This window comes from Pipistrellus hanaki (assembly GCF_964339955.1).
Source record: "Pipistrellus hanaki genome assembly, chromosome: 5".
NCBI classification, from domain to species: domain Eukaryota; kingdom Metazoa; phylum Chordata; class Mammalia; order Chiroptera; family Vespertilionidae; genus Pipistrellus; species Pipistrellus hanaki.
The window spans coordinates 45,728,448-45,752,085 of NC_140507.1; the positions used below are offsets into that span (position 1 = coordinate 45,728,448).

At 39.4% G+C, this 23,638-nt stretch overlaps 1 protein-coding gene across 9 annotated transcripts in view; it reads right to left on the reverse strand.

Annotated features, from left to right (window-relative positions):
• Positions 1-23,638, reverse strand: part of INPP4B (inositol polyphosphate-4-phosphatase type II B) — a 561,675-nt gene that overhangs the window by 177,546 nt on the left and 360,491 nt on the right. For 6 of the 9 annotated variants that reach the window (XM_084884243.1, XM_084884241.1, XM_084884240.1 and 3 more), the window contains 2 exons: positions 17,120-17,170; positions 9,615-9,694 (listed from right to left, as the gene is read on the reverse strand). In XM_084884243.1, the coding sequence (XP_084740369.1) occupies positions 9,615-9,694; positions 17,120-17,170 (131 nt within the window). Of the gene's footprint in view, positions 1-9,614; positions 9,695-10,030; positions 10,097-17,119; positions 17,171-23,638 lie in introns of those variants that run through there. The other 3 variants (XM_084884245.1, XM_084884244.1, XM_084884242.1) reach the window with 3 other exon arrangements.

Here is a 23,638-nt window from a genome sequence, read left to right on the forward strand (position 1 = left end):
GAAAAATGGGGAATAAACTTTATTTTCTATTAAAGTATGAAGGGATCTGTTCCTTAAAAGCTGTGATAAGATCCCATAATTTAGTTCACTTCAGTGATATTAATTTCATTAGTAGGCAGGTGGGAAATTTTAAGCAAAGGAATTAACTCCTGGTGACAGTTAGAAAACTTCATTTCCTCCAATGTCACAATCACAGGCTTATCCTTAAAGTACCTTAAAGGTTCTGACAATTGGTCATAGAAACAGTTCATTTCTACTAGTCTTAGAAATGAGGCTCAATAGCTAGGAAATTTAGTGCTAGTTGGCAGTCGGCAGAACAGTCAACCCCAAGGATCCTTAAGAACTGTCTCTCTTATTTACTATGTAAATCCCTGGAAAAACTTCAATTTGATTCTAGATAAGAGAAAATTAATCCCCATTATACATCATTTCTAAATTGAGGATTGAAACTTATAATCTTGCTTTGAATTAGAGAAACTCCATCAATATCAGGGAAGATAAAAATAAAATAAAATTTACATTTTCTGCCATATCTTTGATGGAAGGTTGAGTATTAAACCAAGTTTATCATGGCACTTTAAATTTGTTTTTAGCAATAGTAAGTTTTAATGGAATGAATGTGATTGTTTACTTTCCCGTTTACATATGTAAACAATAAAAAGATGTAACATTAAAATACACACACACACACACACACACACACACATACACACACACAAACACACACACTAGAGGCCCAGTGCACAGGATTCATGCACTGATGGGGGGCATGACCCATGGGGATCGACCGATGTGGAAGGACATGGCCCATGGGGATCAGCCCACTGGTGGTCAGTGCACATCATAGCAACTGGTGGACCTGTTGTTCTGGTCATTCTGCTATTAGGTCGCTGGGCTTTAATAATATAGGATATATGTGAATTTGGTCATTTCATTTGCTATTATAATAAATAACGTAATATAGGCTCGATAGTACTTAGGACAGGTCCAATTTAACCTGCCTTCAATCATTTCAGTTAATTTTAAAAGCTTTCTATGCAAGATGCTAAAATTGTCCCATAATATAACAAAGTCATCAGTGCCACACAATGTTATAAAGAAGAATTCTAAGTTACCTGATTATCTATTGAATTCTAATAAGCTTAAGTATTTTCATTAAGGGACCCAATGGATCACCATAATAAAGCTGGACAACCTCTCCCCCCATTGTAACACAGCCTTGAGAAAAATAGTTTATTTATATTGGTACAAAATGTAATAATGTGAAGTAAAATAAACTTGCCTATTCCTGTTTATCTCTATCATTTTACCTTTGATCCCATCCTTCTCTTCTGCCTTGTTAAAATCATTTGTCATATTATTTTTGTGTGTTTTCTATTTCCTTATCTCACATTCACAAAATAGCCTTCTTTCTTTTCCTGACTCCATTCCTTATCTTAATGAAGTCCTATCGCAAAGAATCTCTTTCAACCACACTTTTACCACGAGACAGCCATGCTGTGATGCAGAACCAGAGGCATAAGTTTATTTCATTTAATGGGGTAGGGTAGAAAATCCTGGGGTAGAGCATCCTTATAGAGGAAGTGCATTGTCAAGGAGCAGGTCACTTTCTATATTTTCTCAGACATGATACCTCCAGCACAGCTTACTCATATATATAAAGAATTGACAATGTGTTAATAGGAAAGCAAAGTCAAACCTCATTGGAAACACAATTTAAAAATTATGACCTTCTAGGGATCATTAGTCTCTGTTAGCTGGAGCAGGAATGATTGCCTCTGACCTGCTTCTTCTGGTACCCACTCCCAAGCCTGATGATAGAAACATGGTCCTTTGGTGACCGAGGAGCTGATGGTGAGCCATCGTGGGGGATGGCGGCCTGACCTTGTCATTGACATGTTCGGCGGGACTGGTGTCTCAGTTTTTAATGACAGTAAATTTGGAGGACACCAGGGTCTTCTGGATGTGCTTATTCCTTGGCAAAGGGTATCACAAATGGAGGAAAAATAATCCGAAGGCAGCATGGGCAAGAAGCGAAGTTGCAACACTGACACACAGTCAAACATTGTTGTGCTCTCTTGCTGCCCCAAGTTGAAACAGGGCTCAGGGAAACACAGAATTCTGACTGCACATTTAGAAAATGCCAAGTGCACAGAAGTCACTATAAACGAGGGAGGAAGTGGGAGGAAGTGGTGATTTAGTGTCGAGAGCAATGTGTGTGGTGACATGAGGCTGAAAAGCAGAGGTGCTGTTTTGTGTATCTTGGCCAAGGTTTTTGCATATATTCATGTTCACATTCTTGCTTATTTGGGAGTGAGGGAACAGTAGGAAGGAATATAAAGTTTAAAATAGAAGAAAAACATGATCAGATAAGGATTTCCTATTATTAAAATTATTAATATCAGCCAGGCCAGCGTGGCTCAGTGGTTGAATGTCAACCTATGAACCAGGAGGTCACAGTTTGATTCTCGGTCAGGGTACATGCCCAGGTTGTGGGTTCGATCCCCAATGGGAGGCATATGGGAGGCAGCAGATCAGTGATTCTTCTCATCACTGCTGTTTCTATCTCTCTTCCTCTCCCTTCCTTTCTGAAATCAATATATTTTAAAAATTATTAACATCAAAGGAGGAGTTAAAAATTACGATTCTTTGTTTAACCCAGAAAGAAAAAGCACCAAAAGGTAGAGCTTTCAGGGAAAGAGCTAAGCTAACTTTGTGATAGTTATATTATTAGGTAATTTGTGAAAATAAGTGTATCCACTTATGCAAGCTTAACAATCTGTCAATGGACATAAAAGATAGAACATGTCTTTTGTCACTCTTTTTCTATATGTTTTGTACAAAGTTCACAAAATGATGTCCATATAGGACATGACATGAATGGAATGTAAAATCCCACTCTTGGCAATGCCTGTGGATTTGTGTGGAATGGGAGAAACAGCACTGAGTTACTGGCATGGTGTGTAGGAGCTAACATAGCGTGCATAAGAGCGAGTATTCATTTGGGTGAAGACTACATGCCTGTCTATTGACATGCATGTTAAAGAATGTGCTTATGGTGGGAAAGGGCGAATCCGTAAATACAGTGACACATGCATTTCTCTGGAAAATAAGTTGTTCTTGTTTTAAACCAGCATTTTCTAAATTATGTAGCTGTGTTTCCTGGGACACCGTGTCTGCTAAGATGTGAAGAAAAGCTTCCTGGTTCAGATTAGTTTGGAAAAGCTGCTGGTGACATCTGCCCACTGAGAGTCCCAATGGGCCAACAGGACTCATTAGGCTCTGAGAAGTCCTGCAGCAAGAAAACCCACCTCACTTTTCTAAAATATAGCATTTTCAAAATTATTTGGTCATAAAACTTCTTCATTCAATAAACATATACATCTCACTGAAGGATACCTGTGTTCCAAAAAATAACCTGTTTGGAAAAGCTGCTATAAATATGTCCAGAGCAGCAGAAACACAGGGTGATAATAATGAAAGTGACTTTGGTAAATGTGGGCAAATCCAATATAAAATTTTCCAGTCAAACATAATTCCTTGCAGGTCTAATCACTCCTGAAAATTATCTTCAAAGCTAAATTAGCTCTCAGACTTCCTAGGCAGGTAGGTCTGTGTGTAGAGCTATTAACTAGAAGTGATTTGCATTTTAAAAGAGGGAAGATTTCAGGCTTTTCTATACAAATGGAGTTGCTCTTTAAGTACTCTAGGAATGGGCTGTACCTCCAGTGACTGAAAACTCTACTTTGCAATCTGACAAATACCATGTCTTTTGAATAATGCAAACTAAGAAAGTGCTATTTGGTTTCCATGGTCATACCTACAAAAATGGATTAGGAACATAAAGACAAACTACTTAATGGCAGAACCATTTAAATGATAAATAAAAGGCAGTCTAGTTGAATGAAATAAAAATAATAACACTGATGATGATAATTTTAACAATAGGAAATGACCATGGTGAACACCTTGCTTTGCATCAGATACCATCTCAGGTACACAACATGGGTCATATACAATCTATCTAACCCTCACGTGAAAACAACACACACACACACACACACACACACACAGCCTGAGGCTAGAGAACTAATCAATCTAAGAAAGGAACATAAAAAAGTATAGCTAGCATTTATTGGGCACTTACTATGTGTTAGCATAATTGTAAACATTTTACATTAATAATTCCTGTGAGCCTAACAACAACCTGGGAGGTGGACACCAGTGTTGTCTGCATTTCACAGATAGGAGCACAGCAAGGGAGTCCTGCAGAAAGGAAACCCACCTCACTTTTTCTAAAATATAGCATTTTCAAAGCAATCTCAGAGCAATCAGCCATCCTACTGGGCAACAGAAGAACCGGGGTTTGGTCTCTGGGCTGTTTCCAAATAATGTGTTCTTCCCACTTTTCTACAATCCTAATTTGAAAATATCTGTATACTTTGCATTCTCTGATTTTGTGACAAATCAATGTAATTGTAACAGTTATGACAAAGTGGCTCATGTAGAGACTTTTGATCATTTTAAACAATTGTGTCTCTAAAGGACATTATCACAGTTACTTTAGTAAAAGAAAAAAAGATCAGTTTTAGAAGCCAATACCCCTACTTCTATGCTTCCTTCATCCTCCCAGTTCAGTCTTGAGAGGTGTTACTTGAATTGACTTCTGTCAGTTGCTTTTGATGTATTCAGCAATAAAATGCATCAGTAAACTCTAAAAGCAACTTACACTCTGTGATGCATTTATGAATTTCTGTCCTGAGTGCAGTGCTATATTGCTAAAGTATTAAGTCAAACAAATTTGATTTCTCCCCCCTCCCCCCAAGTCTATTGCGATGCTGCCTGTTTCAGCCGGATAAACTGCTCTCCGTAGGCCTCTTGCTGGCATCTGCACTTAAGAAGTCAAGTCTCACGTCACAATGATTAAAGCCGGAATTCAGTTTTCAGGTAAGCATCCATTCCTCGGGTAATAGAAATGGTATGTCCAGACCGAAGTTTAAACCAACTCCTCGGCCACTGACCAATTTGGAAATTTGTAGATGTCAAACTAAGCAAGATACAAGGAAAACAACCTCTCTAGAGCATTTTTCGCTAGTGCAAGGAAGTGCACACACATGATCACATTTATTAATTGCCCAGAATCACCCCGGGAGGGAGGTCATTACTACGTCTATTAACAGACGTTAAAGAGTAGATAAATCTGGGGAGACACAGTTGTTGACAAAGCTGGGACTTGAACCAAAATCTGGTATGAAACCTGTGGTGCTTTCTGTTAAGTACATTCTTTTCTGGGAATAAAAAGGAGGAAAGATTTATTGTTGGACAAAATAGCTGCTTTCAAATGTGATCACAGAGAAGAAGCTGGAGACTTGTTTTACTTAACACCATGCAAGAGAGCTGGGATCGAGGCAGGGCAATAAAACTTGGGATAAAATAAGAATACTTTTCTAACACTGACCTGTTTGAAAATGGGGGGGGGGGGCGGGAATGCATGGCTTCCTGAGTTTGAGTCTCTGCCACTAAATGTGTCCAAGAAGAACCTGCAGTGCCAAGGCCTCTTCTGGGCTCTACCATCATTCCATTCTAAGGTTCTAAGCAAAATGTCTCTTCTCTAGGAAATCCTTGCTATGAGAATCCTTCTCTCCCAGCCTCCATGTTTCCATCCCATCCCAGCTGTGTGACCTTAACAAGTCCAACTGCCGTTCCTCAGCTTACTTATGAGTGAAACAGGAATAAGAGCATTTCCAGGCAAGGTTATTAGAAGATCAAAAATGACAAGCTGTTGGAAATGCTAACCCTCAGAAAGCTCAAATAGTGTTAGTTACCTCTTTCTACAAGTCTATGAGGTCAAAGTCAGTGTCAGTATCAGAGGATCCATTTGGGGAGAGCTTCAATTGCACCAGAAGCACAGGGAAGGAAGCTAGCCAGGATGCGAGGTTTCCCCTTAGACATGTCTCGATCAATCATGAGTATGTACTTGCTACTGACTTGTCTGTGTTTCTGCTTGCTCATGCCCAAGAAAATAGTGCCATGTTCTTATGCATACTGCCAGACTTTCTGATATGCATTTCTTAGTAAATTCTACATAAAAACATCAATTAACTTAGCTTTTTATATGCCATTCACATCCTCTAACTTTTCCCTTGATGCATTTAATAAAATATAGCATAATTCTGTTTTATAATTAATAATGAATATTCTCTCTCAAATAGGGTTTGTTGGCCACCAGTCAATGTCTACTATCCTTATCCGATAAAAATAAAAGGCTGATAGGCAAATTGTCCCCAAGGGTGGGAGTTAGATGTTCACTGACCACCAGGGGGCAGCACAGAGCATGACGGGTGTCAACTAAGTCAGTGGCTCTGGCAGTGGACTGCAGTGGAGGCACTGCCAGCTCTGATGGGCCCCAAGGAGAGCAGGACTGCGGTGGGATGGTGGAGCAGGTGAGGAGGCAGCGCCAGGCCAAGGCAGGTGAGAGCAGGGGCCCCAATCACCCCACTGGTCACCCCACAGATTGGCCCTGATCACCAGCCAGGCCTAGGGACCCTACTGTACATGAATTTCATGCACTGAGTCTCTAATTTAATATAGAAAATGTTTTAGATATACAGAAAAATTAGTGTTGGCAAACCATCAGAACTTTCGGCTGCACTCCTGCTTTGTAGTACCAAAAAAAGCTAACTGGAAGACTTTCAAAAGAGAGTGGAATGTATTCAAAACAGATATAACAATTAATACACATGGATGTGATTTTTAAAATTCAGCTCTGAGGTTCAAGTAGCTGTTGATCAGAAAAGGTGCTGTTACAGAAGCATTCCATCATACATAAAACTCTAAAGAATACAACTGGTGTTTAAAGTAAGACAATGTCTATAATCTTTATCGCTGTGTAGGAAAAAACATAGTAGTAGGAGATTAAAACTCTAAGCAAGTTTAATTCCATTTGAACAGAAAGAGAATTTATCATTTAAAACTGTATTGTCAGACCTTGGCCAAGGTGGGTCTCGGGTTACTGTGGGGTTCACAGGCACTCATAGGACTCTCAGGACAGACTTATTCTGATTCACTGCCCTCGGGTGTCTAGAACACACATGGGCTCCCAACATGTGAGATGATGGTGGCAATTCCGTGTCTCTCTCACGCTGAGTGCACCGTGGAGAAAACCATATGTCATAGTTTAAGGAGCCTTTCCTCATCATTATTTCCAGCTCTGGAGTGAAGAACAAGCCTTTGGGGATTACATTTCAAATAGGTAGGGTTTACCTGTTGTTCTTTAATTTTTACAAACAATAAAAATAAAGTGTGTATGTGTGCTTATGAAGGTTAAATTAATGAAACATCAAATAATAAAAATTTAAAGACATCATAATTTGAATCTTAACTTCTCTAAGCACAAATATTTGATGGTAGAAAATAAGTAATTAGAGAAAGCAAAATAGTCCTAAAGTAAGATGTATAAACAAGTACATATGCAACCACACAATCTGTGATACCAATGTATATGCATGACTATGTACACCTATAAAAGTTATATAAAATAGGGAAATCTTAAAAATAAATAGAAGTCTAATGTTTATTTCTTAAATAGCCTCTCCCATACATCTCTATATTTTAAAACATAACAATCTGAGAATTCTATTGCATTAAACTGCCTGGACTATAAGTGGAATAAAAGTCAGATATAATCAGTGCAAGGAAATATTTAAAACAAAACAAGCAACCAAAAACAAGCTTTTTTCCCTGACCTAATGTTCCCCAGCTCTGTACCTCAGTGACTCTCTAGTCAGTGGAGCGAAGATGAATTACATCAGAAGTAAAAGACATGAAGCACCAGAAATCACAGGCTATAAGTCTACTGTGTCTGGTTCATAGGGAGGGAAATAGAAAAATTTGGCAAAGCACTAAAGGAAAAAAAAATAATAACCTCAGTATTTCAGAATTGATTTTCAAAAATTATTTATTCTAGAAAATACAACTCATGGTTGTTCAATTTGTTTTCCTTAAACACAATCAAACTCAACTGAACAGGAATTAGGGGTATTAAATCAAAAGTGGAAATTTGTCTTGATAGCCTCTAAATCTGAAATTATTATATTCCTATTTCCTTCCAAGGGTCATACTCTAAACTTGACCATTCTGTTCTTACCCTCCTTCAAAGGCACTGTATGTAGTCACTAATTTTCATTTTACCAAAAATTTCCAGTCCCGATTTCAGTTTCCCAGGCAGAGTCTAAATGCTGGGTAGCACAACGCTGTTAGTGACAGTTAAGATAAAAATCACAACTGTTGATTGTGAATCAGCAAAAGGAGGAATAAAGTGTTCAGCTTCTTATCTAGAAAACATGTGACCTGCTGCTACTTCTAAGTTAGCTCCGTGCTTGAACCTAGCAGCACTCTGGTCAGATCTAACCACCACGCTAGGCTGGTAACAGGTTTCTCAGGGCTCCAGTGCCTTTGAAAGCTAGACTATTCAGCTGGACCATACACCCTTCAGACTAAAAATAAATGCAACAAAATTTTATTGGGGATAACACTTCCCAAACTATCAATATTTTAAATGTCTTCCCAAATAAAATACAACAAAATAACAGATGTTTATGAGACAGCCTGAGGGAAGCCAGAAAGAAAATAATGGCTTCAATACTTATTTTTTGGCATGAATATAAATTACTTTAAATTGTGTGCTATCTATTAAGTCAAAATGCAAAACTATATGAACCCGGACAAACCAGAAAAGGGGACAGCCAGCAGTACAAATTCCAACAGAAGTCATAGCATTTTTACTAAAATAAATTCTTGGTAATAAGTGGTCCTTAGGGCTGGGCCAGACAGCAAACTTAAGATACTATCTTTTCCCCAATTGTCTTTATATTTCATCAAAAGAAGGGCATCCTAAGTTTACAACTAGGATTCTAAATAATTTTATGCTATATAAACATTGCAAGGCAGTATTCTCCACTCCATACACACATAATTGTATAAGTTAGAATACAATTATATAGTAACATAATATTGTCTCAAATTTATTATAAACTTAAACATAAATGTTTATTTTTAACACTCTTTTTAGTATTAAAACACTATAGAACTTCCTGAAGATTATCACAAGAAATTGTCCTTATACTATAAATCAGCTCTATCTATTGTCTGTCTCAATATGAGTCTATTTTAACTTATGTTTATATTTAAGAGGATAGCAACAAAATAAGCTCTAAAAAAATAATCATCTTACCCTCTAGTATCAAAGAATCTGCAATGCCTCTAGCCAATATATTTCGATCCTAGAAATGCACTTGATTTTAAAAGTAATATTTTGATAAGTAACACAAATTATTTAATAACACTGCTCATCACTTCTATTGCTTTCTTACTTTCAAACAAATGTCATCCCTTTAATGATAAGGCTAATAAACTTTGACAATCTGAAACATCAACTTGAATGTGAGCTTGAATAATTGCTGTTTCAATACAACCTGTTGCAAAGGAGGATGTAAGCCCCTTGAGAACTGACATCTAAGAATCTGCAAGAACCACGACTGTCAAACCCAACCAGCCCTCAGTAAATATCTCGGGCCAGTCCCCGTAACCATATTATTGCAGACAGAGACACCCACCTCAGGCTCAGGGCTAGCAGTTGCTCCTTTGATCTCAGAAGCTCCCCCACTTTAAAACTGGCATAGCCCAGGAAACTCCACTGAAAATGAGAGAAAGAACAGTTTTCATTAACTTCTGAGGTTCCTAATACATCTGCTGTCATAGCAATCACACAAAATTAGTCTCTAGAAGAAGAAAATCTTAGATCTCTTAGCCTGATAAACATTTCACGGACAGAAATACAATCATCGCAGATATATCCACCTTATGGGGTAAGTCCCAGCGGTGCAAATGCATCTTTTTCATTAGAAACAAAGACAAATAGCCTGGAAAATAACAAAATGTGTGACACAGAAGCCAGCTCTGTTCCACTAGCTAATTTTCTCCCCATATGAAAGCTGGTGCAAAAGAAAGAGGCTAAACTTTCCATATTTACCAACGCCACTGTCGTTCTTATTAGAATTCTTCGTCACTGGCAGCAACAACGTTGAATTCCAGATATGAGCAAATCTGGTTGTTGGGGCTATTTTTATGTGGGACTCTGGACAAGTTATAAATAGAAATGCTCTATTCCCCCCCCATCACAGCAATGTTTAAAAGCATTTGTTTCCTTTGTTATTTCTATACTAGCATGGGACAATTTCATCCTGACACACAAGAAATAATGGGACTTGTTCAGTTACGTTTTCTAAAATTGCTTTTTTAACCTATCGTACCAGGTGTTGACTATCTATGAATATCTACTTTCTCCACTCTTTGACTCATAATGTGAAGAATAAAACTCTAAAATTGGTTGTTCTTTTCCCAAATAAAAATCTTTCATCTCTTTTTAACATTCCTGGCTTCTTCTGATTTAAAAGTCACGGTATTGTGGTATACCATAAATACGATTTCTCATTCTCCCCTCAAGGTCAAGAAGTAAAGATGAAAATATCAAACCCATATTATTGCCTGTGCCATTGCTGCCCAACACACTGTAATATGCTACATGATCAGCACTACATCTTCCAGAACATTCTGCCTTCATAAGTCTGTTATCAGCCTTCCCTAGAATGAAAGACTGGAGGTCAACTGGGTCTTTTCAGGGGAAAGTGTGCAATTACTCCATGCATAAAAGGCTGCATCTACACTGAGCAATTGTTGATAACAAGAAAGGAAAGCTTCTGGTCCAAACATTTCTCCCTCTTTTCCAAGTTCTAACCTAAAAGAACTGTCCCAAAAGGCTTCAAGGCAAACGTTTGAAATAAACTCAGTTTTTAAGTTAGAGATGCTTATATGTTGGGGATGATAAACCCAGTTCATTAACTTGAAACTCAAAGAAATGATTTAGACATTGAGTCACCAAAGCCAGAAGCATATGATGCTAAATTGTTAGGTGGAGACTGTTAGGCGAAAATAGGGGGCTTGGGAGAAAATACTGGGTCATGGAGGGATGAAATGAGAGTAAACCGAGGCACAGAAGGATGTCCAAGAGCCATATGATCAAAGACTGAAGAACTGTAGGGTGGAGCGAGCCCACGAGAGATCAGTTGAACAGAAGCACTTATGTGACTTCATCAGAAATACCAAGCACAACATTCTTACATACAAGAGCATAAGATGCTGCTATGCCTGGTTCCTTGTTCTGTCTGTTTTTCTTTATTAGCACTTATCACAACACATACACACACACACACACACACACACACACACACACACACACCTGCTTATTCTGTACCACCCAAATAAGTGATATTTGAGGCTCCTCCAGGAGCTTTATTCTGTTTTTTGAAAGCCCCCCACAATCTAGCATACAGTAGGATTGTGATAAATATTTACTGTTAATGAATGAATGAATGGAATAAGCAGAGCTTCAAGTAATTTTATTAAGTAGAGGAGAAATGCTCTTTCTGCAGATATTTATAAACTACTATAATTCACTGAAATGTGAGAAATCAAAACAATGCTAGTGTGTAGATCAGTGTTTCCCAACCTTCTCTCATGATGAGAATCACCTGGTGGAGTTGTTAAAACACAGATTCCTGAATCCCAACTAAGAAGTGCTAAACTAGAATTTTTGAGAACATATAGGTAAAATTGCATACCTAACTTAGTGCTCTGTATATAAAAATCTGTCTTAGAGCACTAGTTAAGTATACAATTTTACCTATATGTTCCCAAAAATTCTAGTTTAGCACTTCTTAGTTGGGATTCAGGAATCTGTGTTTTAACAACTCCACCAGGTGATTCTCATCATGAGAGAAGGTTGGGAAACACTGGTGTAGATTGTATGCTGTTGTAGTAAATTTCATTTAACATTTTGTATTTTAAAGAGGTTTCACTTTCTCTTTCACTGATAATCAGTGTCTTTCATTTACATCCCACTTCTCACTTATTATCCTTTCCCAAAGAAGACCTTTAACTGATCAGAAACTTCAAATTACCCCAGCATTTGCCTTTTGAGATTCTGAAGGTACAAAGCGTTTTGGAATAAATTAAAAACTACACGTGTCATGAATGTTACTGTAGTCTCTTCAGCAAGGAAAAGAGCAAATGCCCCAGACTGGAATGCAGCAAGGAGACAGGTGGAGTGGCTATTTCCAGACATGGGCAACAGACACGCCACAAGGCACAGCTGCAAGTAGAGATTGTGATCATAAGCCACTGACTGTCTCTCCTGTCCACCAGGCCAGGAGCTGCTGTGGAAGCAGGACCTTGGCTTGACCATCTTTGAGTCAAGCCCAGCACCTGGAACATAGGGCTGCCCTAGCAGTGTCTGCAATGTGCCAAGAATGCCCATTAGTCAGTCTTTTCCATCACAACTGTCAGCCACATGCCTAATCTCAACGGATAATAAGAGATCTTACAAAATAACACAATATATGTTAAAAATCAATCTGGGGAAAAGACATTCTAGTATTACATTATAAAAATGTACCAAAACCAGAGGACATGTCATTTAGATATAAATGCTACCATATTTATTTTTAAAATAATTATCCTGGGACTACATGTTGCATAAAATGCATGAATGAAACCCCAAAATTTCATGACAATGTATAATTGTTTCACATTGCAACAACAACAATGGTATTGCCTGCCTATACATTTATTTTCTAGAAGGTTTTTATGTACTAGTCTTACTTCAAAATAAATAAAATTAGGTTCCTCTGCACTTGTCCCCAAACCCCCCAAAAATGGAAACCACATCATTCATTCCCATGACTATTCATTGGTTTCCAGTAAAATAATGAATTAGAGGGAAAAGTCTTTATTTCTGAAACCTGAATTCCCATGAGGGGAAATAGCAGACAGGAATGTAAAATAAATAATTTTGTTTAACCTGATGTAAAAGAATAACACCATAAAATTATTTCATCTTTGCTATTACTGTAATCATAATCATAATTTTTTTAATTTTTTAATATTTCAAGTAGAACTCAAGCAAGGAACAATATTTTCCATCTCTCCATCAGTGCTATTTCTAAAATTCTCACCTTAAAGGTTTTTAAACTGGAAGCTCCAATATCAGGGGGAAATTAAAAGGACAAAGCAAGCATATCAGACTCACTAGAGCTGGAGCTCAGAGGTCTGAAGTGTAGTTCTAAACCAATCATTCTGTTTCAAACAGAAACCAGGCAACTCCATCATCCACCCAGGCGCTGGGCGGGCTGTCCACTCATGGCACCGCCAGCCCTTGTTTCTCTGTCTTCTCTTCTACAAACCTGTGCTCTTGGACAAGTTACTCCACCACTCTAGGCCTTAGGCCTTAGTTTCTGTATTAAAAAGGTGCATATGATCACTGTGTATCTTTCACACACACACACACACACACACACACACACACCTGCTTATTCTGTACCCCCACAATAAGTGAGATTTGAGGCTCCTTAAGGAGTTTTATTTTGTTTCTCATAGTCATTGTTTTGGAGTCGGAGCTATCCAGGAAAAGCACTTGGTTTGCTGCTCAGAAAGAGGAGCATTCCATAATGTCAGCTGTCACAGTGATTAAGACAATACACTCAAGCCCTGGATGGGGTGCTCTGTTGGTTGAAGCATGCTCTTGTGCACCCAAAGGTTGAAGACTTATCCCCCGTTGAGGTGCATTTGGAGGCAATCAATTGATGTTTTCCTCTCATATCAATGTTTTGTGTTTCTCTCTCTCTCTGCCTCTCTCTAAAAAAAAAAAAAATCAATAAACATATCCTCAGGTGAGAATTATAATAATAATACACTCAAAAATCCAATGACTTAAAAGTGTTATAGGTCTACCTTAAATTCTTTTGGGAAAAGTCAGAGTATTTAAAAATATACACATATATTTTCTCATATAGTCTATGAGAAATTCCTACAATAAAACACACACATACACAATACACACACACACACACACACACACACACACACACATATATATATATATATATAAATAAACAATAGGCTCAGAAAAAATATAAATTAAAAGATATACTCGATTACAAGTGCAAAAAATACCCCAACAAAAAACAAGACACGAAGTTTCTATAGTCCTATACAGTTACTGTTGTTGCATGTTACCTATGATTCCTCATAGCTCAAATGTTTGTCAGATCATGTGGAATGTTCAGTAGTGCCCAAGAAATGTCAACCTGGAATCAAAGAATGTCAGGGCTTGTTAAGACACTGCCTGTCTGCAAGAGAATAAACTGAGGCCCAGAGGAGTTAACTGCTCACACCTGGTCACAGGCCAATTCAAGTCCAGGCTTCCTGCTTTTTGGTCCAGAATTCTTCCACCCCAATCACACTAGGCATCATTTGCAAGACAGGTGGCAATGCCTTTTCTTCTGACAGCACTCTGCCTGCACTGCACGCAGCTCTGATCTTTCTAGCCCGCTTTTGACAGGGCAACACATACCATGATCGCTCTGTTCCAAGCACACAAAGCCAAAGCAAATGACCATTAAATGGTTTCATGCACGATTTCAATCACTTACTTGGCTGGAGTGTGTGTTATCAAGAGGAGGAAAAAAGGGGCTATACAAGTAAACAGTTTGCCTCACCAGCCCTCGCAGGGACCCTGAGCAAGTCACAGATAACCTGGATGCTCAGTGGGGTTGTACACCCCCCTGAAGCAGGTCCTCAATGGTCCCTTGGTCGAACACTACTACACAAGGTGCCAGAGGATGTACAACCTCATACACGTGGCCATGAGCTGGGCAAACCTCCATCAGGTACATTCATCTAACTAAGCCTTGATCCAGAGTACAGGTCTTTTTTATACTGAAATTTGCAAGGTTTTCCAAATACTGCTTAGAGATGCACTATCCAATGTGTAGCCACCAGCTTGAGCCCTAGCTTGAGCCGTAGCTCTAAATTAAGATGTCCTTTAAGTGTGAAATGCACATCAAATTTATAAGATATGGATTGAAAAAAAAAGAAGTGTGATGTCTTATTGATAATTAATTATATTGATTACTAGAGGCCAGGTGCGAAATTCATGCGGGGACTGTTTCTCAGTCCAGCCTGTACCCTTTCCAATCTGGGACCCATCAAGGGATGTTCGACTGCCTGTTTACAGGGATCAGTCTATGGGGGTGTGGCCAGCCTGGTTGAGGGGCTGAGGGCTGTTTTCAGGCTTGCCACACCCGCTTCAGGGTGGGGGTCCCTGCTAGGGTGCCTGGCCAGCCTGAATGAGGGGCTGATGGCTGTTTGCAGGATGGCCACACATTCCTGGTGACCCAAGCTCCCAGCCCTTCCTTTTTTTCCAGCACCTCCTTGAGTGAAGGCCAGGGCCAGTCAGAGCAGGTGGGAAGCTTGGCTTCCATCATCACTGGGGGCAATCGAAGCCTCCTGCTCACTCCAGCTCCATGGCTGCTGCCATCTTTGTTGGGTTAATTTGCACACTCACTCTTGATTGCCTGTTTTGTGTAGCAGAGTGATGGTCAATTTGCATGTTTCTCTTTTATTAATGTAGATATTTTGAAATGATATTTTGCAGATAGTATTGGGTTAAATGAAATTTTAAAATTAATCTCATCTGTTTCTTTTTATTTTTTTTAAAGCCTGGGCTCCTAGGAAATTTAAAATTATATTTGTGGTACACATTATATTTCTTTAAATAGGGCTAGCTTAGAGTTTAAATAGGTACAGCGATAATACTTTGACCTATTATTATAGAACTACATACAGGAACTGTGGCGTAAGTTTTCAAAGATCTTTGAAGAGCTGACAGCGATGTCACAAGGCTGATACACAACATCTTCCCTCACATAACCTACAAGACAGGTCCTTTTTCAGAGCCCGGGGATTTTTTTTTTCTGTCAAGCCTAATAGTTATGTTACACCATTTCCCACCCCACAGGAATAGAAAGTGGATACATGACCTATTCACACTAAAAAAATAAAAAAAAAATAATAATAATAAATCGCACCTATGTCTTTGCCCCCGAGAGAGCCAGCATTTCAAACATCTGCCACGCAGAGTACTCTGATAGCCATCATTGACCTGAGAAACATCAGAGCCAGCAGAAAGGGACCCTCACCCTCACCATGGACAAGCACAGAGGAACCTGTCCCCTTGCCTCTCCCCTCACCATAGCATGAGCAACAAGAGCAGGAAAGGGTAGGACATGAGTGAGTCTCAGACTATGCTCGCTCCCCACCACAGGCTGCCAGAGGCACAGAGATGTTTAATAGTTACAAATTTCAAAAGGCCTTACACTTGATGAAGGATGAGTGAAGGGTGTGAGGACAGTGTGCAGTGGAAGCCCTAGCTTGAAGGAGGCCGCCTGGGGTGAACATAAACAAAAGATATCTGACCTCAGCTCAGATCTGGGAGGGAGACAAACACCTGAGCAATGAAGGCCTGATGCTGGGAAGAACTTGCTAGTCCCGTTGGTGAAATTAAAACGAAGCCCCTGTAGTCTGGGCACAGAGACTGATAGTGAAAGTGAGAGCAGAACAAGAGGTGAAGCAGAAAACAAAGCACAGAGATTCTCTTGAGTCAGAGGTGTTCAGCCAGGGCCCAGGAAGAAACAAGAAGCCTTGTGTTAGGCAAGAGAGAGCACCAAGACGCTTCTCTTTCTACCCTACCAGATTCAGAGATGGCTGGCATTCTTCCAGGTCATATTTTTGAAGGGCTGCCTTGGCAGGTTCAGGCGACATGTTTTGACATGTTTAAGCAGCAAGAAACCGAAAGCATCACAGTCCTGTGGCTGGTTGGTTCTCTGCCTCCTTCCTGAGGAGGTAGAACTCACATCTACAATTTGCCCAGCCTCCCGGTGGTCCAGGAGTATTAGCTGGGAATTGCATCTCAGCTACCTGCATGGCAATCTCTAGACTCCTCTCTAGCCAGCTGCCCTAAACACCGACTCAATGGAGGATTATTTTCAGAAGAAATGTATTCCATGCAACTCAGCAAATATGTGCCAGCGCTTCCTCATGTGCTCACACCCTGTTAATTTAACTCAATTTCATTTGTCAGCCACTAGGCAGGAAGCCAAGGAAAACCCAAATCATTAACTTCGAAGTGATGTGTGTGCCTTCTGGAAACAAAAGAAACACTTACCCCAGTCTCCGGCAGGGTATCCTTATGTTCAGGCAGGACACTGGTTCGAACCTATGGAGAAAAACAAGCATTCTCTAGGTGATTCTGGAGTAGAAACCAGTGCAGAAGCTTCCCAGGTGCTGGTTTTTACTTTGCTTCGCCTGACGTCAGTCCAGACGCCCTGGTTAATCATTGCTGAAGTACCTGTGTACACCCCCACTGCAGAGCAAGGAAGCTGTCCTTTTATAGCTCCCAGCTTTCCTACTGTTCCCGAGTACACAGAGCTGCCTGGATCCTCATCCACCACCACCTGTCAAACACAGAGATATCTGACCTGCAAGTGAGTCACCTTTAATTTTCATGAAAAGCAACCCCTCATTCAATATTCCAGGGAAATGATACAAATGTTGTAGAAGAAGTTATTCTTATCTGCTCAATAGATATTCATTCTCTGAATGAGCACCCAAACCACAGTTCTTATAAGTTATCCCTCCCACTCGAGAATTCTGGGCCAAATTGTCAGATACCATTATCTAGATTCACTTGAAAACAAATTCTCAATTGGGGGAGAGGGAAACAGTGTAAAATAATTAGTCATCTGAGTAGGCTTTTCACAAGTTTAAAAAGCATTCCAAGCGAAATATCAACACCTTAGATAATAAGTGTGAAAAGTGTTCCAAGTGAACTATCCGTGTTTCCCTGAAAATAAGACATCCTCCGAAAATAAGACCTAGCGCATGGAAAGATAAGACATCCCCTGAAAATAAGACCTAGCGCAACTTTGGGAGAAAAAATTAACATAAGACACTGTCTTATTTTTGGGGAAACAGGGTATCAGCATCTTAGATAATAAGTAGACACCAGCCTTCTGCTGAGCGGCCATGCTTTGCTTACCCTGGCTGGGCATTAGAATTACTGGGGACCTTTTCAAACTTTGGTGATCTATCCCGCTCTCAGACATGGTTTCTTTTTCTTTCTTTCTTTTTTTTAATCAGTACAGAGGTCTTTTATTTTTTTTACACTTGGCATGCCATGAATTCATAGGGAATGGGCTCCTGCAGCTCAGGCTCCTTTCTGTGTGCTTCTCTGGGTAGAGCAGGCAGGCACTTCAGTTGAACCCAGGTACCTTTCTCTTTGGCTTCCTTCTTTTGCTGATCATATTCCTTCGCATGTTTTAGGAGGGTATCTCGGCTCGAGTGCTTACTATGCTGAATCCATATGTTAATTCTTTTGGCAAGAATCTTGCCCTTGTTTGTTCACAACAATGCCCATTGCATGCTGGGTGATACTGTAGACTCTCCTGGTTTTGCCACAGGAACAGTTGTGGGGCCTTCTTTTTTGAGCAGTGCCCATCCCTTGATGTCCACAATATCACTTTTCTATAGATGTGCATGTACGCAGCCAAAGGAATAACCCTGAAAGGCCTAGAGAACACAGAGCGGGTGCCTCCCCTCTTTCCCTTTGTGTTATCATTTTGGCAAATGAATGGAAGATAGTGGTTCCGGCCGAAAAGCCAGATGCGGATTCTAATGTTCAGCGGCCAAATCTACGTTCTTTATGTCGGTGAAAGAATGTTCAGCCTAAGAAACGATTTTATAAGAGTTCATCTGATCCTGACTGATGACAACTGCCGGGAAGCAAAATCTCAACAGACTGAGAAACTGCTCCAAAGAATGGCAGTTTTGCAGCTTATCTTATACATTAGCACTAAAGGAGGAGACATAAGGAGGGTTCCATGAAATTCATTGGTGGTAGATTAAGGGGGCAGGAGAAAGCAAAGCAAGAACTCTCTGGGATAGAATAAAAAGCAAGAGGGAGAAACACTTCTTTGATACTTTGCGTGCAGGACAGTTAAGGTGACAGCTCACAGAGAGGATATGTGGGGGACAAGATAGCAATGTGGTGTACCACTTGCCCTGCTGCTCCTGGTTGTGCCTTTGTTTGGGCTAGAAAAGAAAATGACTCAGACATTTCAAAGGTATGTTATCTTAGATTCTCAAAAACAAAGTCTATGTCAAAAGTAAAGGTCATGACAGGGAAGTTAAAGGCCCAGGAAGTGCCTACCACTGTGACCCACTTTCAGTCAGGAATGTCTACCTGCAGGCTTCCCTGCGTGGTCCTGTTGGGACCCTGGGTTTGAAAAGCCACCATGTGGGACTTGCAGGGTTAGTATGTGGCCTCTTTTTCATCCACATCTACGTAACACAAAAATGTTTCAAATGAAAAGAAATTATGACTATCTTTCTCACTTAATCAAAAGCTGATAAAAAGCAGGAGGAAACATGAAGCCTAAATTTAACATTATTTCAGTTGAAGTAAGGATGAGATAAACAAGGTAATTTTGTGAGCCAATGTCAGCCCAATAAATTCCATTAAAATAAATAAATACAGATCTACTAGTACATATTAGCACACTCTGTTCAACTGGAGAACAGAAGGTTGGGAGGGCCGATGGAACAGAGGGACACAGGACACCTGGACCAACGCTGTAGGAAATCCCTCTGGAGGGACAGACAGTATTGCCGATCACATTGCTTTTCAAATCCTTTCACCCCTGACATGCCTGACCCTGCAAGGTCAATGTTCCCTGGTTGAAGGGATGTGTAAAATGACCCTCCCCATGCCCAAACACATGAACCAGCTCCTAATGGCCTACCATGGTTTCCAATTCCTTGGGAAAAAACCTGAGGCCACGGTGAAACAGTCCATTTTAACTCACAGCTTAGCACTCTTTCTCTGCTTTATGACACATCCAGCTCTATCGCGGGCACAATTTGTCAGTCATTATGACACAAAATTGTCCACCAGAGCACAAAATAAATGACAAGAGAGATGGACCAGAGTAAACAACACAATTTGCAGAACACACTCGAGTTCATGAGGATTTCATGACGCAGCGCTCACTGGAGAAGCTCACTGGAGGACTTCATGACGCAGCGCTCATTAGCAGTTTGGTAGCTGCATCAATGTTCTTTAGTCCACAATGTTCAGCTGCACTATTCAGCCTCATTAGAGAGAAATCATTAGCTGGCCTCAAAGGATGAGGAAATTACAAATTAATAGTAGCCTGTAGTGGACCATACAGTGTGTATGTGCATATGGTGTCTTTCTCTCACTCTCCCCCATCCTCTTTCTCTCTCTCTCCATATATATATTATGTATATGTGTGACATACATATATATGTCAGAATGGACTTTATAGACAGTGGGTAAATATATATCAGAATGGACTATAAGGACAGTGAATAAATATTCACACACATGCAACTCATTTTTTTGCATGTGTATATTTATGCATCATTTAAAAATATTTTAACACTCAAATATCATTATCCAAAGGGATATGCTTGAATTTAGAAATAAAGTTAAAAAGTCAGAAGCTGATGAGGGTCAACATATGCAGAAATGCATAAACTACATGATATATAATGTTGGAGAAGTTGGAATTAATAGTAAAAATTCCTGCAACATAGTCATTAAACTCCAAAATTTATATTGATTTTATCAGAACACTGATTCCTATAAATATAAATAAACTAGAGAAACAAGATTCTCAATCCAAATTTGTGCGCAATTTAAAAAAAATTAAAGATATCCACAGACAAGATTGCCATATCCAACATGTGTGTGAAACTGTACTACTTTACTTGATAGAAGCACTTTTGAAAAGTACACATTTGAGCATTTTCCTAAATTGAGTTAGGTTTACCAATAAATCACTGATTTAGAGTTTCTGATTTTGAGAAATTAAAAGACAAAACTTTTGTAAGCCAATTTTAAATTCTATAAAGTCAGATTTTCATATGAAACATTTATTTATATTAGTATGTATATATATTTCTAAAACATTTATATTTAAGGCAAACACTACTGATATTGTGACATATAAGTTACACATCAATGATGCATTTCTTTTTTATTGATTTCAGGGAGGAAGGGAGAGGAAGAGAGAAATAGAAACCTCAATGACATTAGAGAATCACCTATCAGCTGCCTCCTGCATGTCCAACACTGACTTGATGCCCACAACCCAGGCATATGGCCTCACTAAGAACCAAACCCATGACCTCCTGGGTCCTCGGTTGATGCTCAACTACTGAGCCAGGCCAGCCAGGCCAATGATACATTTCTTATGAAATATATACCTCTCATTACAGTGTACTCAAACTAGGTGGCCAGCACCGGGTTTGCTAGTGAATAAGGTCCCATTTGGGGACTTCAGTGTCCAGTGTGTGAATGATCCAGTACAATGTAATAAAGGCTATACTGGAAATGTGAGCATTTTCCTGTGTGCATCCAGACAGAGTAATAACTAATTCAGGCTGTGAGTGTCAGGAGAGGTTTCACAGGAGAGGTAGTATAGGTTCTGAAGGATGACTGGGAGTTTTAGGCAATGAAGGATATGACAATGCAAGCCGGGTGCTGTATAAAAGGCATGCATCATAGAGTTATAAAGCCCATTTGTGGTTGAGAAAGAGTGGGTATTCCTTGATTCTTATAACATGGGGACCTTCATGAAAGGGGCAAGATATAAAAATACTCCAAGATACAGGTTGATATCATTTGCCTTAAAGGGCCATCTATCCAGGAGCTTTATGCAATGTATAGACAACAAGAAATCAGGGAAGACGTTTGGGTAGAGGAGTGATATGATCAGAGCTTTGAATTATCCCAACTCTGCTCCCAGTCCTGCTGGGAGAATTATTTAACCTCTTTATGCCAGCTGTCTTTTACCTGGATGTCAGTTATCTTTAACATAGAATCAGTTGTCTTTTTCATCTTTACAGGACGTAGGAGGATACCTGATACAGAGGAAGAGAAGAAGTAGTGAGGGAGATAGGAGATGAGGGAGGAAGGGAGAAAAATAAAGGAGAAGAGAAGAAGAAAGAAGGGAGGAAGACTGAAAGACAGGGAGATAGATAGGGAGGGAGAAATATTTCAGTGGTGGGAAAATTTAAGCAAAGGACAGATTTAGAAGAGACTTCTTGATGAGGAAGGGATGAAGCAATGGCTGTCACTGTAGCATTTGGAATATTTCAGTTCATGGATAACATCAAGCCTCCTGAGATTTACTGACCTTCCTCAAGAATTAATTTTTCCTTTTTTGGTCTTATTACCAGTTCTTGCCCATGTTTGTCTTCACTATAGCCCTCCCTGGCCCTCCACAGAACATAAGAATGTTTGACTACACATTTAAAAATTGTATAACTCCCTTTAGTCTAGACTTTTATGATATCAAATAAAGCAAGACAGAAAAATTAATATGAGTAATCATGTAGAAGATTATATATTCCATCTTGAATATGTCACCAGGTTCATGTAAAACACTTTCATTTCTTTCTCTATCAACTTCTTAAGCAAAATTCTACATACTAAATTTACCTTGAAAAAAGAAAAATCAAAAGGTAGCATACAGTGAGTTTATACTCCCTGTTTCATCAAATCCCTGCAGACTGGGTCATAACCTTTAATTGTTCCCAAGCAGGAGGCTGCTTGGACTACCATAGCAGTGGCTGAATATAGCACTATTCCAATGCTCAAACCCATGCAGGATTCTCTAAACTAGTCAACCTTGTTACAAACAGCATGGGCACCACTCCCCTGAGGGTGGAAGGAGGGTGAGGATTGTGATGCTTTTCATAGTAACTATGAATGTGGCAGTGCCACTGCCTCAACTGCCAGGTCATCATTGGGTCCCTAGATCAAGAGAGGGAGAGCCATGCTGCCTGGCCTCTGTGTAGCAGTGTCTGTGCCCTGGTCTCATGCAAATACATCTCCTCATTGGTCGGTGAGGAAAGAGAAATCTTCCCCTGATCATTCAATTGGGTGAGGGCAGAGCAGAAGATATTGGCAATAGTAGAGGAATACCCTTGGGACACAGAGAGTTCAGATGCTATTCTTAGATTATTGTCACATCTGGTAAGGTCTCTGATAATGAATATGTCATTGAAACACATAACTTTTCACTAATTAAAATGTTACTCTAATTCTCTATGTATTTCAAATTAGAATGCATAATATCACATTTACTGGGTATGAACACATAACTGCCTTAATATTTAAACACATAAAAACCTGAAATGTTTAGCCCCCTTTTACAGTAGGAATAAGTTGCTCAGTCAATATTTTATTTCCTTGTATGAGAAATAGACAAAAATATTTTTTTTAAAGGTTAACAGAGTCTCAATGCTGGAAGAGGTCTTGGATATTATCAGACAATGTTTCTTAAATGTCCCTGTGTATACTCAACATCTACTGGTCAGAAACTTTTAAAAATACAGAATATCAGGCTTACTCCAAACCTACTGATCAGACTCTTCACTTTTAACGAGGTTTCCAAGTAAATCATATGCACATTAAATTTTGAGAAAGTATGACATAGAAGAAAGTTTATGAGTGAAATAAGTCACAGATGAGAATGGTAGTCATTTGCACATAAACATGACTGGATAAGGAATGGGCTTTGGTTGTCTGGTTATGAAGGTGTTTAGTAATTTTTTTCAGTGTCAGGCATCTGTAAAAGCACCAGATGATATTTTT